The sequence below is a fragment of the Mauremys mutica genome, chromosome 12 (assembly GCF_020497125.1).
Source record: "Mauremys mutica isolate MM-2020 ecotype Southern chromosome 12, ASM2049712v1, whole genome shotgun sequence".
Lineage (NCBI taxonomy): Eukaryota > Metazoa > Chordata > Testudines > Geoemydidae > Mauremys > Mauremys mutica.
This window is the reverse complement of record NC_059083.1, coordinates 83,097,966-83,114,341: the sequence shown is the minus strand read 5'-3', so window position 1 is coordinate 83,114,341 and position 16,376 is coordinate 83,097,966. Positions and strand designations below refer to the sequence as shown.

The following is a 16,376-nucleotide window of genomic DNA, read 5'->3' as shown; positions in this document are numbered from 1 at the left end:
AAAAGGGGCTGAGCAGAGACATCATATTTTTTCAGCACCCAGAAGTGTGAATGGCACTGTACAGAATAAATGGAAAGTCATGGTCCCCGTCCTGAAGAATTTATAATATACTAGATATGACATAAATGATTGAGGATAACAAACAGTAGGAAGAGAGTGAGAATGGACAAGGGTTACAGCAATAAGATTACATGATTACTCAATTTAGGCTTGTGCACATCTTGACAGGTGGATTTAAAAATAATTTTAAAATATTATAATTATTTGACTCGTCTTCTGGGTATTGATAATAGAATTTCAAGGGAAGAGAGGATAATGGCTTGGCAGAGCAGAATTGAAGGGAATTATGTGGGAAAAAAAAGGTACCCAGATGATTGGGGGGAAGTGGACAAATAGTCCATAGAGACTAGCATCATCAGCAGAATAGAGAGGTCAAGGAGGCAATGAAATAAGAGACCATTTTGGAGTGTGGTGAGTAAAGTTATTTTCTTTAAGAGGAGCAAAATACATGGGTGAGTCACAACTGTTCAGGCCTGGAGTGGATTTTATAGCCCTAAAAATTGGAGTCTCTAATGGAAAATGTAACACTTCCTTTCTGGTGGTAGTGGGGAGGGCAAAAGTAAAGGATTTTAAGTTATTTATTATTTGTATTACTGTAGTGTATAGTGGCCACGGTTATAGACCAGGATCCCTTTGTGCTTAGTGCTGTACAAAAACAGAACCAAAAATGGTTACAGTCAGAAGCCACCTGTGCTGCTGTAGTGTAGCTGCTTCCTACATCAAAAGAAGGCATTTTAGCTAGTTAATCCACCTTGAAGAGTGGTATCTAGGTTGATGGAAGAATTTTTGTTGACCTAGCTGCCTCTACACTGATTGTTAGGTCAACCTAACTATAGTGCTAAGGGTGTGAATTTTTTCACAGCCCTATAATATAAATATGGATGGAGATAGGTCTATCTCATAGAACTGGAAGGGACCCTGAAGGGTCATTGAGTCCAGCCCCCTGCCTTCACTAGCAGGACCAAGTACTGATTTTGCCCCAGATCCCTAAGTGGCCCCCTCAAAGATTGAACTCGTAACCCTGCGTTTAGCAGGCCAATACTCAAACCACTGAGCTATCCCTCCTCTCTGAGTTACTTAGCTAACACAGGAGACAAAAGATGAATATAGACAGATTTGGAATACAAGTAAACGAGTCATTATTGGTCAGCATATAGGCAGTGGTCTCTATAGGCATCATGGCAAAGGAGAATTTTGAGGAGTGATTTGAAGGTGGATAATGAAGTAGTTATGCAGATGTTTGAGGATTGACTATAAAGGTCCTTGAAAGTGAATGCAAGCTGTTTGTTCAATGTAATAAGAGAAGGGGGAGCCACTGAAGGGATTCAATGAGAGGGGTGACATGGTCAAAGTGACAGGGTAGGAAAATAACCTTTGCAGCAGCATTCTGAATGGATCTGAGTGCAGCAAGACTGCATTTGTCAAGACCAGAGAGAACGATGTAGTAATCAAGATATGAGATGGATGGGAGCTTAGATAAGAGGTTTTTTTGCTATGTGACTGGATAGAAAAGAATGCATTTTAGAGATGTTATGCAGAAAAGATCAGCAAGATTGAGATATAGTCTGGATTTGATTACATAGAGTGAGATCTGAACAAAGGTGATTCTCAGGTTATGGGCCTTCATGACAGGCATATATGGTTGTGTTGTCTACAGGGATGGGAAAAGAGGAAGCAGAGGTGACTTGTGGGGGAGATTAGAAGCTCTGTTTTAGCCATGTTCAGCTTGAGCTGGTGGCTAGACCTCCACAAGGAGCTTTCAGAGAGACAGGCTGAGATTTTAGTTTGGACCAGAGGAGACAGGTCTGGGTTAGAGAAGTATATCTGTGAGTTGTCAGCATAGAAATGGTGATTGAATTTGTGTTTGCAGATGAGATTTCCCAGAGATAAGGTGTAGTAAGAGAACAGAAAACATTAAAGAGTTTTGTTCAGCCTTCTATATAAACAGCTAGCATCTTCCTGAAAATTGTCATTACTGAGCAGGTGCTGATAAGTCCCCCTAGGTCAGACAGTGAAAGCTGCCACAGAGACCAAAAGTATTAGGAACATAAACTATAATTGAAGTTTTATGGGGGAAGGATAAGGAACAGTCCAATGAAGAAGAAGCTATCTGTGTTGCTCAAAAGCTTGTCTCTGTGTCTTCCACCAACAGAAGTTGGTCCAGTAAAAGATATTATTTCACCTACCTTGTCTCAGTCCCATTAAGTAACAGGTTAATTAAAAAGATCTTAAAATGGGCACCGTTTCATGTAGAAAACACTGTTGCCTCTATATATCAATGCAAGGGCCTTATCTTCACTAGAAAAAAGGTATATTTTTAGCATATGTTTCAGTTCTAATGTGGACATAAATAATAGTTCTAACGTGTTAGGTGGTCAACTTCAACTGCCTTGTCTTTTTCCACTGTACTTTTTACTCTCCCCACCCCCCAAGTTAATACATTGCCAATTAAATCAAGGTACTTAACATGTTTGCAAACGCTAATGTGGACATTCCCCGTGCATTTGATAAGGAAACAATTGTTTATTTTTTACCTTAAAGATCATCCTAGGACAGTGGTTTTCAAACTTTTTAGGCAGCGTACCCCTTTCCAAATAATGTAGTCTACCCTATACCCCCATCTGAAATAGGCAGAGGCAATGTGTGGGGAGGCACATGGGGTCATATGCCCCCCCAAGCTTTTTGCCTTCTATTTGGCAGCAGCTTGTAGAAGTTTTCAAACTGTGGGGCGCACCCCCCCATAGGGGGGGCACAGAGGAATGTAAAGGTACCTCCATTTCCTGACAACTCAGTGGGCCACTCAGCCTGTCTGTGTTTTGGGGGCACAACTAAAAATGTAACTCCAAGGGGGGGCTTAGCTCATTGCGTCCCCCCCAACCCAGACAGTGTGGGTGGCCTGCTGAGGTGAGTCGGGGTGGATTGGTGCTCCCTTCCTGAGCCCTGCTGTGTGGGGCTGGCCCTAGCTGCCTGCCCTCCGTGAACAGTCCTCTGCGCCCCCATTAGGGGTACATGCTCCACTGTTTGAAAAGTTCTGTATTAAATAAAATGTGTGGTCCGCCAGTACAGGATTTTTCTCACATGCCCTCTGACAAGAGCTTGCATACCCCAGTTTGAAAAACCACTGTCCTAGGATAAAGAACAAATGTTTGTACTCTGGAACAAAGTGTGGGGAGTGCCCATACTAGCCTTTACACATTGAGTTGGCAATCAGTTAGCTTGAAGGGGAAAAAAGGATAGTGCAAACACTGTAATAGTGTGTGTATATCAAATTGTGAACTTAATTTTGTTTTATGACCTCCATTGTTGCACCGTCTTTATGTGCTAACTACCATTTTTGTATTCTGTGTCAAAAAACCAGCCTGATCTTGACACAGTTAGTCTATTATGCTGCATAGTTATGACTATTATGACTTTTTTGGTGAAAACTGAAACAAAAAGGTTAGTAGCGATTGGACGTTTAACATAGTGAATGCCAGTGAAAATGAGGCTAAACTAGGGAAAGAATAAGTTAAAAATTGCTTAGACAAGTCAAATGTCTTCAAGTCACCAGGTCCTGATGAAATACATCCTAGAATACTCAAGGAGCTGACTGAGGAAGTATCTGAGCCATTAGTGCAGGAATGGGCAAACATTTTGGGCCAAGGGCCACATATGGGTGGGGAAATAGTATGCAGGGCTATGACAGGGGTTTGGGGTGCAGGAGGGAGTGTGGGAGGGGGTGCGGTGTGCAGGAAGGGGCTCAGGGCAAAGGATTGAGGCAGAGGAGGGATGAGGGCTGTATGAGGGGACTCAGGGAAGGGAGTTGGGGTGCAGGGTGTGGCAGGGAGCTTGGGGCAGGAGGGGTACAGCGTGTATAAGGGCCGGAGTTGGGATGCAGGAGGGGTGCAAGGTGCAGGCAGGGAGCTTAGGGCAGGCTGTTGGGGGGGGGGGTGCAGGAGGGGTTCGGGCTCCATCCCCGCTTACCTCAAGCGGCTCTGGGATGGCAATGGCGTGCATTGGGGCCAAGGCAGGCTCCCTGCCTGCCCTGTCCCTGGCACCGCACCGCTCCAGGAAACACTGCAGCCCCTGTGGGAGGGGAGGCGGGGCGGAGGGCTCTGCGTGCACTGCCTTTGCCATACCTCCAGGTACCTCCCCCAAAGCTCCCACTGGCCGCGGTTCCCCGTTCCCAACCAATGGGAGCTGTGGGGGGTGGTGCCTGGAGGCAAGGGCAATGCATGGAGCCCTCTGCCCCCCCCCACCCCACCCAGGGGCTGTAGGGATGTGGTGCTGGTGGCGCCACGGGCCAGATCCACAGCCCTGAGGGGCCGGATCTGGCCTGGGAGCTGTCGTTTGCCTGCCCCTGCATTAGTGATTAGATTGAAAAGTCATGGCAGACGGGAGAGATTCCAGAGGACTGGAAAAGGGCATTATATTTGGCCATCTATAAAAAGGGAAATAAGGACAACCTGGGGAATTACAGACCAATCATCTTAACTTCAGTACCTGGAAAGATAATGAAGCAAATAATTAAGCAATCAGTTTGCAAACACCTAGAACAGGGGTGGGCAAATTATGGCCTGTGGGCTGGTTCCAGCTTACAAGCTGTTTTAATGTGGCCCGTGAGCTCCCGCTGGGGAGTGGGGTCTGGCGCTTGCCCTGCTCCAGTGCTCCAGTCGGGGTACAGGGTCAGAGGCTGCACCACGCTGCTCCAGAAGCCAGGGCCTGGCCCCGCTCTGGCACTCCAATGGGAGCTGCAGGGGTGCTGCCTATAATTTAGGATCCATCATAGAACAATCTAGGGTGATCAACTTGGATTGTGTCTCAACTGCGGTCTCTACCTAACCCAATGGCTCAGTGAACTGTCTACACAAAAGCCTGCATGGGGGGAAGGGGCTAGAGTTTCTCAAGCTATGTCTACACAACAAGCACCACAGTGGCAGTGCTGCAGCCAGGCTGCTGTAGCACTGTAGAGTGGATGCTTTCTATAGTGATGGAAAGGGTTTTTCCATTGCCATGGAAAATCTATCCCCTCTAGAGATGGTGGGTAAGTTGATGGAAGAATTCTTTCATTAACCTAATGGTGTCTATACTGTGGCATAGGTTGGGTTAACTATGTCGCTTGCATCTGAATTTTTGACACCACTGACCCACATAGCTAGATTGACCTAAGTTTTAGGTGCAGACTGAGCCTCAGTCTGGGCACATGGCTAGAGGGAGGGAGATTGTATATAAGAGGGGGTGCTCTTAGAGAAGTGGAGATCATTCACTAACACATGACAGAAGACCAGGCTGGAGAGAGAAAAGGAAGGCAGAAGAGAGGGACTCTACATAGACTGAAATACTGACTAGATCTCAGATTCGCAGGAGGAGAGAAATCAAACTAGAGTTACTGTAACTCTCAAGTACTTTTTAAGAGTAGAGTGACTGGATAAAAAATTCCTTTGCTAAGTTTGTGTTCCTTGCCTTCATACCACCTTGGGCCTGAAGTGGTTAAACTAGAAGCCTAAAGTGTTCAGAACCACCGTGGAACTCTGAGGTATCATGTGGGGGGCTTAGGAGGGCAGAGGCACTGGTTCTGGAGCCTGGAGGCCACCAAACAGTTTAGTGCCATATTCCAAAGAAGGGCTCAGACAATGGGTTTGGGCCTGGAAGTATGCCTTACAGACCCAGAGCTAGGAATTGTGACTAGGTTCTGTCTAGACCCGGTGGTTTAGGAGCACGTGGGATTGAGCAGTTGGGTCTACTCAAAACAGATGTGTCCATTCAGAAGGAGACTGGACCATGTTGTTACAGACACACCATAGGAATTTAACATGTTAGTTAACTCATGTTAAAAATACCTTTTTTTTTTCTTATTGTAGACATGGCCAAGAAGTTTAAAAGCAAAAATGGATAAGATCAGATGTGTGGCATTGTGAAAAGAACCTCTGTATAGGGGTATTGCACCTGTGCGACATGGCCCTCACCTGCATAATTGTCCTTCACAGGAATTTTAATGGAGTTTGTGGGGAAAATGCTGGACACTCATAATCTGAGTTTAAATTTAAAACTTAGGGGGAAGTTTTAAATTTATAGCCAGTGATTTTGGTATCTTGTGGACTATTCTCATCCCAATGGGCTTTTGAAATCCCAGTTACCATACAGAAAATGGAGGAAAAGAATAGATTGGTGAAGGGATAAAGTGGAACACAAACATGAAGAATGGTCCAGTGGTTTGAGTGCTATCCAGGGATTCAGGACTCCTCAGTTAATTTTCCTGCTTCATTACAGACTTCCTGTGTGCCATTGGGCAAGTCTCTGAGTCTCCTGTGCCTCAGTTTTCCATTTGCTTAATCAGAGATAATCATACTTACCTATCTCACTGAGGTGTTATGAGGATAAATACATTTAAAAGATTGTGTGTGTGTGTGTGGGGGGGGGTTATGTGAGATAAATAGGTTCCTGCTCTTAGCCATGACCAATATCTGATATTTCAGAAAAAGTTAAAGTCCACTTTAAGTCCATAAGACATCTAACTAATTATGGAGTGTGGAGAAGTGAATGGTTGGAGAGGAGACATTTTTCAGTCATCAGGCTCCAATCAGTAACTTTCTTCTGTTTTAGGCTCAACAATGTTAAAAATGGAGAAAGAACTAAATGAACTTCTTGTGAGGAAAGAACAAGAATGGAAAGAGCTACAAGCTCGCCAACTCTGTTTTCAGAAGACAACATTGCAGGATACCAGAAAGCAGCTCCAAGAAATGCATAAAAAATTCAATAGGTTAAAAGAAGATTTCACCTATAATCTGAAAGTTCTGGAAGAGAGAGACAGAGAACTGGAGCGCTATGATGCCATGTTTACTCATTTGAAAATGGCTGAAAATGCTAAACAGGCAGAAGTTAGCGATCTTAGGATACAGCTGGATAAGCTGCAACAAACACTTCTCAAGGAAACCCAGAAACTAGAGGCTCTGCAGTACCAATATCAACAAAAACTTAAAGAACATCAGTTAGAGATGGAACGGCTGCATAGGTAAGAGATTTTTCTTTATAGTACAGTACTATCTTAGAAAAGTAGCCATTCAGCCTCCAAATGAGTGTCTATGGATCTGATAAAGCAATAGTTTTTTTTAACACACTAAAAAGGAAGGTACTTACAAATTTGACAAGCAAATTAAAAGCTCCATTCTGGCTGAGCTATGATTAGCACAAGAACAGAGTTCGGGTCTGCAAAGGTAGCTTTAAGTCACCTTTAAAGCATCTGTATTCACTCTCTAGTGGAGAACTTCCAAACCTCTGACATTAAGTTAGAGGAGCCCCAGGGCTGCTCTCAAATGGTGCACCATATCTCTAACACAAAAGCTGTAAGATTGGGGAGGGGGATTGGCATAGAGGTGGATTTCAGAGTTGATAGAGGGAAGGCTTTTCATAAAAATCATAGAAGATTAGGGTTGGAAGAGACCTCAGGAGGTCATCTAGTTCAACCCCCTGCTCAAAGCAGGACCAACCCTAACTAAATCATCCAAGCCAGGGCTTTGTCAAGCCAGGCCTTAAAAACCTCTAAGGAAGGAGATTCCACCACCTCCCTAGGTAACCCATTCCAGTGCTTCACCACCCTCCTAGTGAAATAGCTTTTCCTAATATCCAACCTAGACCTCCCCCACTGCAACTTGAGAGCATTGCTCCTTGTTCTGTCATCTGCCATCACTAAGAACAGCCTAGCTCCATCCTTTTTGGAACACACCTTCAGGTAGTTTAATGCTGCTATCAAATCCCCCTTCACTCTTCTCTTCTGCAGACTAAATAAGCTCAGTTCCCTCAGCCTCTCCTCATAAATCATATGTCCCAGCCCCCTAATCATTTTCATCACCCTCCACCGGACTCTCTCCAATGCGTCTATATCTTTTCTGTAGTGGGGGGGGGGCAAACTGGATGCAATACTCCAGATGTGGCCTCACCAGTGCTGAATAGAGGGGAATAATCACTTCCCTCGATCTGCTGGCAATGCTACTACTAATGCAGCCCAATATGCCATTAGCCTTCTTGGCAACCAGAGCACACTATTGACTCATATCCAACTTCTCATCCACTGTAATCCCCAAATCCTCTTCTGCAGAACTGCCGTGTAGCCAGTCAGTCCCCAGCCTGTAGCAGTGCATGGGATTCTTCCATCCTAAGTGCAGGACTCTGCATTTTGTCCTTTTTGAACCTCCTCAGATTTCTTTTGGCCCAATCCTCCAATTTGTCTAGGTCACTCTGGACCCTATCCCTACCCTGCATATCTACCTCTCCCCCCAGCTTAGTGTCATCCGCAAACTTGCTGATGGTGCAATACTGGCCACTGTTGGAAGACAGAATACTGGGCTAGATGGACCATTGGCCTGTCCCAGTAACTTATGGTCTTAACTTATTAAAATCTAAGAGGACAGAGAGAAGCCTCCAGTAATCAAAGTCCTTTAATTAGTCTAATTCTCTTGGAATGTTTCTCTAATATTGAAACAATTAGAGAGTAGTAAGACTCCGGACAAGAACTTCCCACAGCATCCTCTCAGTAAGTTTATCCACTGATGTTTGTCTGCTGAAGATAGAAATAACTAAAATAGTTAAATGTTAAAATAGATAAAAGTACTCTGATGCGTGAAACATACACAATGATAAAATATACTTTAAGAACCAAAATCTTTAAATTGTACTTAAAAGTAGATTAAAAGAAAATTTTCATAAAAACCATCACTATTTTGAACAAACTCATACAATCACTCCAAGTCACCATAACTGACTTTTCTCAACTGTATCTAGGTGGATGTTGAAGGTCTTGTTTTTGTGAATCTGAATTTCTCTAGCTTAGTGTGAGATTTGAATATGAGAAGTGCTTGTTGAAGAAATGGAACAAGTAGCCAGTTCAAATGGCAAGTTGCCATGTTTTTGACTTATAAATAGTAGTGTCTGACTGCACTTGGTTCTTGGTTTCCAGTGCGAAAGATCAAGGATCCTCCAAGGACTTGGCTCTGCTTAAAAATGTGGCCTTTAATAAGTTTGGTCAGCATTATTACTAACTTTAAAAATGTCACTTGAATCTGTGATTTTCTTGCATTAAGAGAAAATTTTAATAAGTAACGATAGACAACTGTGCCTGTTCTGTTGCTTATAAACTTGGAGTAAGATTGTTTATAGCAGTCTGTGACAGAGTGAGACCCTGACCCTGTCTTCTACTCTGTCTACACAGACTGTTCGGACACCTTCCATTGTTAAACGCTACTGGGTAGTTTATATATGTGGTTTTTCCAATGACCTTGTTGGTCCATACACCACATCATTTACAGCATCAGGCTTCTCCTCAGCCCTCTGCCCAGGAGAGGGAAGAAAGCTGTTCACTGAGAGATCCTTCTTGGTTCTGGCTCAATTAGCTTTCCTCTCTCTTCAGCACTTCCTTCCTGTGCCACCTTCTACTCTTTGTGGTAATGGGCTAATTAGCTCTTTAGTCCTCCTCAGCCCGTTCTAATCTGCTAATTAGGCACAGTCAGGTCCACCCTTGAGTTTGGAGGAATTAATTGGTGTTTAAGTGATCAGAGTGCTGGCTCAGCTTTTGGTTTCCAGCAGTCTGTGTCATACAGTCCCACAATTGGTCTTGGATAGATGCCTATAACTGGATAGCTGATTTATAGTTTTGTATAGAATTGTTGCATTTTTAGATAATTTCTATAGGGATAAATTGTACCTATGATCTTGGACCAACAGCCTGCAGTTGGATATTGGCAAGTTAAATGAAATAAAAGACAGTAATGACGCAATATTGGAGTTTGATTTAATAGGTTACAGAAGGGGGGGACCTATGCTCTTTGCGTTGCTTAAGTAACGGGGAAGAAGGATGAGCCATTCAAAACAGTTTTTTGGTAGATCATATAAGGAACACTAAAGCAAATAACTTGGCTTTGCTATAACTAAGGCTATGATTTTTGTCATGGACATTTTTAGTAAAAGTCAGACAGGTCACGGGCAAGTAACAAAAATTCACAGAAGCTGTGACCTGTCCCTGACTTTAACTAAAAATGTCCATGACCCATAGGTCGAGGGAGGAGGGTCCAGCATCCTGCCCTGCTATGGCTGGGTGCTGCGGCCTGTTACTGGGAGCTGTGGAGGTTGCCTGTGGGGACTGGAGAGCTCTGGGGGATTCCTCCTGCACCCATGGTGGCTAGGGAGCTCTGGGGGTCCCCAGCACCCATAGTGTCTGGGGAGCTGCCAGGGGATTCCTTCCATGGTGTCAGGGCGCTGCGGGGGATTTTGTTGCTGCCGCCAGCTGAGGAACTGCCTGGGAGCTGTGGGGGACCCCCGCATTTGTGGTGGCTGGGTTGCTGCCAGTGGATTCCCCCCACCGTCCATAGGGATTAGGGAGCCAGCCTGTTCCTCTCCTGACCTGTAGTCCCATCTTGAGGGCTCTATGTGCACAGACTTTTGTCTCTGAGGCAAGCAACACGCCCCAAAAGGGCTAGCTAGTAGTGGCCAATGATGACTTAAATTCTTGAGGCCAGTTCTCAAAGATACATCCCTATTACTGATAAAGTCAAACCATCTTTTACACATATGAAATGCCTCCAGCTTCCTGGTGTCTTGTTTAAGCAGCATCCATGTTTCCAATCCATATAAGAGGATCAGAGGTTTGCAGGTTTGATAAAGTCTGGCAAACACCTAGCACTATCCAACCCACCTATCAGTGAGTGAATAAACAGTACTATATTCCTGGCAAGGGAATAGAGCATTTATTTTTCCACCCCACTCCCAGTTCCCTGGTGGTGGATGTGGCTAATGAAGGAAATTGACAAACCTGCTCCAGACCCTTTCCTTATGTTATGGAGTCTAAATGTTTAGCCCTCCTGGATACAAAAAAGCTACTCCTTGGCAGCTCTCCAGTTTCAGGTGGCAAACTACCAATTCCTGTTGGCAAAATATTTAACACGTTTTCCAAGTTCATACATTTTATTGATCATCTGCCACAGGACCAGAAGTAGTAACTTCAAGTCCTCATTTTGGAAGATAGTTGATAATTAAAACCTGCCTCCAGGCTGCCCTACATGCACCAGACGCATCTCCTAGGTTCTTAGCCACAACTGTGGTTATATGGAGAACATCCTGGTTCCAGTCTTAAGGTCTCCTGAGAGAGGTGCAGAATATGAACGGCCCGAGCCCTTCAGTGATGACAGACTCCTCCCTCCACACCCAGAGGGACTTGAGGGCAACAAAGATATGGTTTAGTAGGTCCGAGATGTCTGAGCACTCTAAATCATTTCAGTACAAGGGTGTTATGAATCCGCTGGGATGTGGCCTTGGTACAGTAACAGTACATTCCACTCAGGTGGAGTCCATATCTATAATGCTACTGAAAGATGTTATAATAGAAATCTGTAGGAGTGCAACCTGGTCATCTCTTCATGTCTTTGCCAAGCATTACACCATCTTACCTGCTTCCAGAAATGATACTACCTTTGACAACGCAGTCCTTTTGAACTGTCTTAGACTTGCCTCCTCAGAACCCACTCTGAGTTACTGCCTGGGAGTCTCCTGTGCTAGAGCACCCATAAGGACATATACTCAAAAAAGAAGAGGTTACTTACCATACAGTAACTTGAGTTCTTCTAAATGTTTTGTCCCTCCGGGTGCTCCATCTCTCACCCTCGTCCCCCTTGGCTTTGGAAATTCTGCTTCGTGGTTGAGAAGAAATTGAGTGGCAGTGGATCCGCACCACCTTATATGTCTTTGTTTGGAGGCTCAAGGTGCTGTTCTGCACAGGTTTGGGACTGTGGATGCTTTGCATTCTCTGGTGGGGAGCACACATGGGCATACACACATCCAATGATGGACCACCAAAGGGACAAAACATGTTGAAGAACTGAAGTTACTCTAAGGTAAGTATGCTCCTGGTCCCTTGTGCATTCCAAGAGTCTCTCTCCTCCATGCTGCTTCCCTGCAGCAACTGCTGCCGCGGGGTCCTAGTGCCCACCTGCTCCACTGCCGGGCAGACTGACTCTGAGCCTGCCCTTCCCCCTCAGACCCTTTCATTTTCCAGTGGGATCCTCCACCAGCAAAGGGGCCCCCCCCTGCCTGCAGTCACTGCTCCTGCCCCATGCTGGGCAAGGAGGCAGCCCCATCCCTCACCCCCAGTGAGGCTACGGTCAGGGGCAACAGCAGGAGAGGAGGCATGCAGCGCCCCGGCACCCACCACGGGGAAGGCGAGGAAGATTCCTGGACCTGAGAGGGACCCTAGGAGCACATGCAGTGACAGTGGTGGGGGGGTGTGCTGCTGGGGGGACAGGAAAGGGGGGCTCCTCCCCCAGAGCTTGCTGCTGCCAGCAGGAAAAGGGCTGGGGAGGGAGTCCTCTCTGGCTCCTGTCCTGGAGCAGCCTGCCTGCACCCAAACTCATCCCCATCCCTGCCCTACCCCAGAGCCCACACCCCCAGTCAGGGCTTTCACACACCCCCACCACACCCTCAACCCTCTACACTAGCCCTGAGCCCCTCCAGCACCCCAAACACCTTATCACCAGTCTTTGCCTGAGCCCTCACCCCCCCCATGGTCCTACTCTCACCCTGAGCCCTTCCCACACCCCAAAACCCCTATTGCCAGCCCCAGACAGAGCCCTCACCCCTGCACCCTATCCCTCTGTGCCCCTCCTATCCCCAAACTCCCTCCCAGAGTCTGCACCCCAATCCTCTGCCCCAGCCTAGGGCCTGCACCCCAGACCTCCTCCCTCATCCAAACTCCCTCCCAGAGCCTTGGGCAGGTGGGGGAGTGGAATTTGGGCAGGGGCGGGTTCTGGGCACCACCAAAATTTCTACAAACATGCCACCCCTGCTACGGGAATGTCACAATATTATGATAGGGGTCTACTATAGACCACCAAATCAGAAAAAGGAGGTGGATGAGGAACAAACAACTGAAATATCCAAAAACCACCTGGAAGAAAATCTAAAATTGCTGTAATGTTTTCAGATGACAGAAAAATTGGTGGAGTGGTAAATAATGGTGAGGACAGGTAACTTATATGGAGTCACCTGGATCGCTTGATAAGTTGGGCACAAACAAACCATGTGTTTTAGCTAGATTCAAGGTCGTAGATGTAGAAGCAAAGAATGTAGGTCATAGTTACTGCATGGGGAACTGTATCCTGGAAAGCAGTGACTCTGAAGAGCACTTAGGGATTTTGCTGAATGACCAGCTGAACATGAGTCCCCAGTGTGATGCTATGGCTAAGGGTTTTATGTAATCCTTGGATGCATAATTAGAGGAATATCAAATAGGACCAAAGAGGTGGTATTTCCTCTGTTTATGATATTATTACAGTAGTGGTCTCATCAATGTGTCCAGTTCTGGTTGCTGTGCTTTAATAAGGATGCTGAAGAATTAGAGGGGGTTCATTAAAGAGCCACCAGAATGAGGTAAGATCTGGAAAACTGCCTTTCAGTGACAGACTTAAGAAGCTCAATCTATTTAGCTTATTGTTGTGGGGCAAGCATGTCCCTCTTGGGGTCAGGGTCATTATAGTCCCACGGCTGAATCCACCTGACAATCCTTACCCTTAGGTGGTGCGACGTAGAGGCCAAAGTCAGTATGACTGTCCTCTCCCTCAGGATTGCGTGGCCTAATAACCAGAGTCAATATAGCTGCCCTCTCTTTTGGGGCTAGGTGGTCTGATGGCCAATGGGGACAACTGGGCTGGCACCTAGGGGTGGGTGGCTGCTGGGACCCAGTTCCTCCTGCTCCACCAGGTCCCAGCCCAGGGTCCTGTCAGTGGTGAGAGTATTTGCCACTGAGTCAGTGGGGATCCGATCAAAACACAGACATCACTTGGCCCAATGGCTATGCCTCCCCTGGGCCACTTCCTACCATGTCTCTTGAAGTAGTGGTCTGGGCATCTCTGGGTTCCTCGGTGTGTGTAGCTCTCGATGGCACCGACCTCCATCGGGCGTCTGTAGGCCTCTGGGTATCTGCCTGGGTTTCTGCATCTCTGGCTTCAACACCTCCCAGACTGGAGCCTGCAATGTGCATCCTCCCTCCTCAGCAGTCAGCCCTGACTGAGCTTAGCTGCTTCCTTTTATACCTGGATTCCAGTTGGAGCATGCCCAGCAGGGCCAAGGGGGCATGGCCTCCTCTGCCCACAGAGTAGGATTAACTGCTGCTGAACCAGTGCGGGGCACATGTGCCCCATCTCATTTATCAAAGAGAAGGTTCAGAGACGGTTGATCATGCTGTATAAGTACCTACATAGGAAGAAGATATCTGATGCCAGAGGGCTCTTTAACCTATCAGACAAAGGCATAATGAGATCCAGTGTCTGGAAGTTGAAGCTAGCCAAATTCAAACTTGAAATGAATCACAAATTTCTAACAATAAGGGTAATTAATCACTGGACAACTTACAAAGGATGTGTTGGAGTCGCCATCACTTGAAGTCTCTTTTACTCATTAGGCCTGGTCTACACTACAGAGTTTTATCAGTGTAGCTATGTCTGTCAGAAAGTGTGAAAAATCACTCCTAACTGACATAGCTATGCTGGTAAATCCCCCCCATGTAGATACTGCTTATATTGGCAAAAGAGTCCTTTCTATGGCATAGCTTATGTCATTCAGGGAGGTGGTTTAAGTATACTGGCAAAAGACTTCTTTTTGCTGGTGTAGTCTGTATCTCAACTAGGAGATTTTGCTGGTATACCTAAAGGTAATAGGTAATAATTGGAGATATACCAATCTCCTAGAACTGGAAGGGACCTCAAAAGGTCATTGAGTCCAGCCCCCTGCCTTCACTAGCAGGACCAATTTTTGCCCCAGATCCCTAAGTGGTCTCCTCAAGGATTGAACTCTCAACCCTGGGTTTAGCAGGCCAATGCTAAAATCACTGAGCTATCCCTCCCCCCTGTAGCTGTACTGGCTTTGTAGTGTAGTCTAGCCCAGATTAGACATCTTTCGGCCTTGTCTACACTACAAGACTATTTCGAATCAACTTAGTTCGAATTTGTGGATTCGACCTTATGAAGTCGAATTTGTGTATCCATACTAAATACACTAATTCGAATTTCTGAGTCCACATTCACGGGGCCAGCGTCGACTTTGGAAGCGGTGCACTGTGGGAAGCTATCCCACAGTTCCCGCAGTCCCCGCTGCCCATTGGAATGCTGGGTAGAGCTCGCAATGCCTGCTGGGGGAAAAATGTGTCGAGGGTGGTTTTGGGTAACTGTCATCATTCAACCGTCACTCACAAACGCCCTCCCTCCCTGAAAGCGCCGGCGGGAAATCTGTTCGCGCACTTTTCTGGTCAGTGACAGCGCGGACGCCACAGCACTGCGAGCATGGAGCCCGCTGCGATCATCGCTGCACTTATGGCCGTTGTCAACTCCTCGCACCTTATCGTCCACCTCTGCAACAGTCAGCTGCTGAGAAATCGGGCGAGGAGGCTCCGGCAGCGCGGTGAGGAGAGTGGCGCAGACCTCTCAGAAAGCAGGGTACGCCGGGCAGTGGAGATCATGGTGGCAATGGGTCAAGTTCATGCTGTGGAACGGAGATTCTGGGCCCGGGAAACAAGCACGGACTGGTGGGACCGCATAGTGCTGCAGGTCTGGGATGACACAGAGTGGCTGCGAAACTTCAGGATGCGTAAGGGCACTTTCCTTGAACTGTGTGACTTGCTGTCCCCTGCCCTGAAGCGCCAGGACACCCGGATGCGAGCAGCCCTGACTGTGCAGAAGCGAGTGGCCATAGCCTTCTGGAAACTTGCCACGCCAGACAGCTACCGGTCAGTAGCGAACCACTTTGGCGTGGGCAAATCTACCGTGGGGGTTGCTGTGATGCAAGTAGCCCACGCAATCGTTGAGCAACTGCTCTCAAAGGTGGTGACCCTGGGAAACGTCCAGGACATCATAGATGGCTTCGCCGCGATGGGATTCCCAAACTGCGGTGGGGCTATAGATGGGACTCACATCCCTATCCTGGCACCGGCCCACCAGGCCAGCGATTACATTAACCGAAAGGGCTACTTTTCCATGGTGCTGCAAGGACTGGTGGACCATAGGGGACGTTTTACCAACATCAACGTCGGGTGGGCGGGCAAGGTTCATGACGCGCGTGTGTTCAGGAGCTCTGGTCTCTTTAGACTCCTCCAGGCAGGTACTTTCTTCCCGGACCACAAAATAACGGTTGGGGATGTGCAGATGCCTACAGTGATCCTCGGGGACCCAGCCTACCCGCTAATGCCCTGGCTCATGAAGCCCTATACAGGCGCCCTGGACAGAGAGAAGGAACTCTTCAACTACCGGCTGAGCAAGTGCAGAATGGTGGTGGAGTGTGCTTTCGGACGTCTCAAGGGGAGATGG

General features: G+C 46.8%; 1 protein-coding gene across 8 annotated transcripts in view; it reads left to right on the top strand.

Annotated features, from left to right (window-relative positions):
• Nucleotides 1–16,376, top strand: part of CCDC57 (coiled-coil domain containing 57) — a 146,697-nt gene that overhangs the window by 8,630 nt on the left and 121,691 nt on the right. For all 8 annotated transcript variants that reach the window (XM_044982979.1, XM_044982977.1, XM_044982978.1 and 5 more), the window contains exon 2: nt 6,643–7,051. In XM_044982979.1, the coding sequence (XP_044838914.1) occupies nt 6,651–7,051 (401 nt within the window). In that variant the 5' untranslated portion in view covers nt 6,643–6,650. The remainder of the gene's footprint in view (nt 1–6,642; nt 7,052–16,376) is intronic.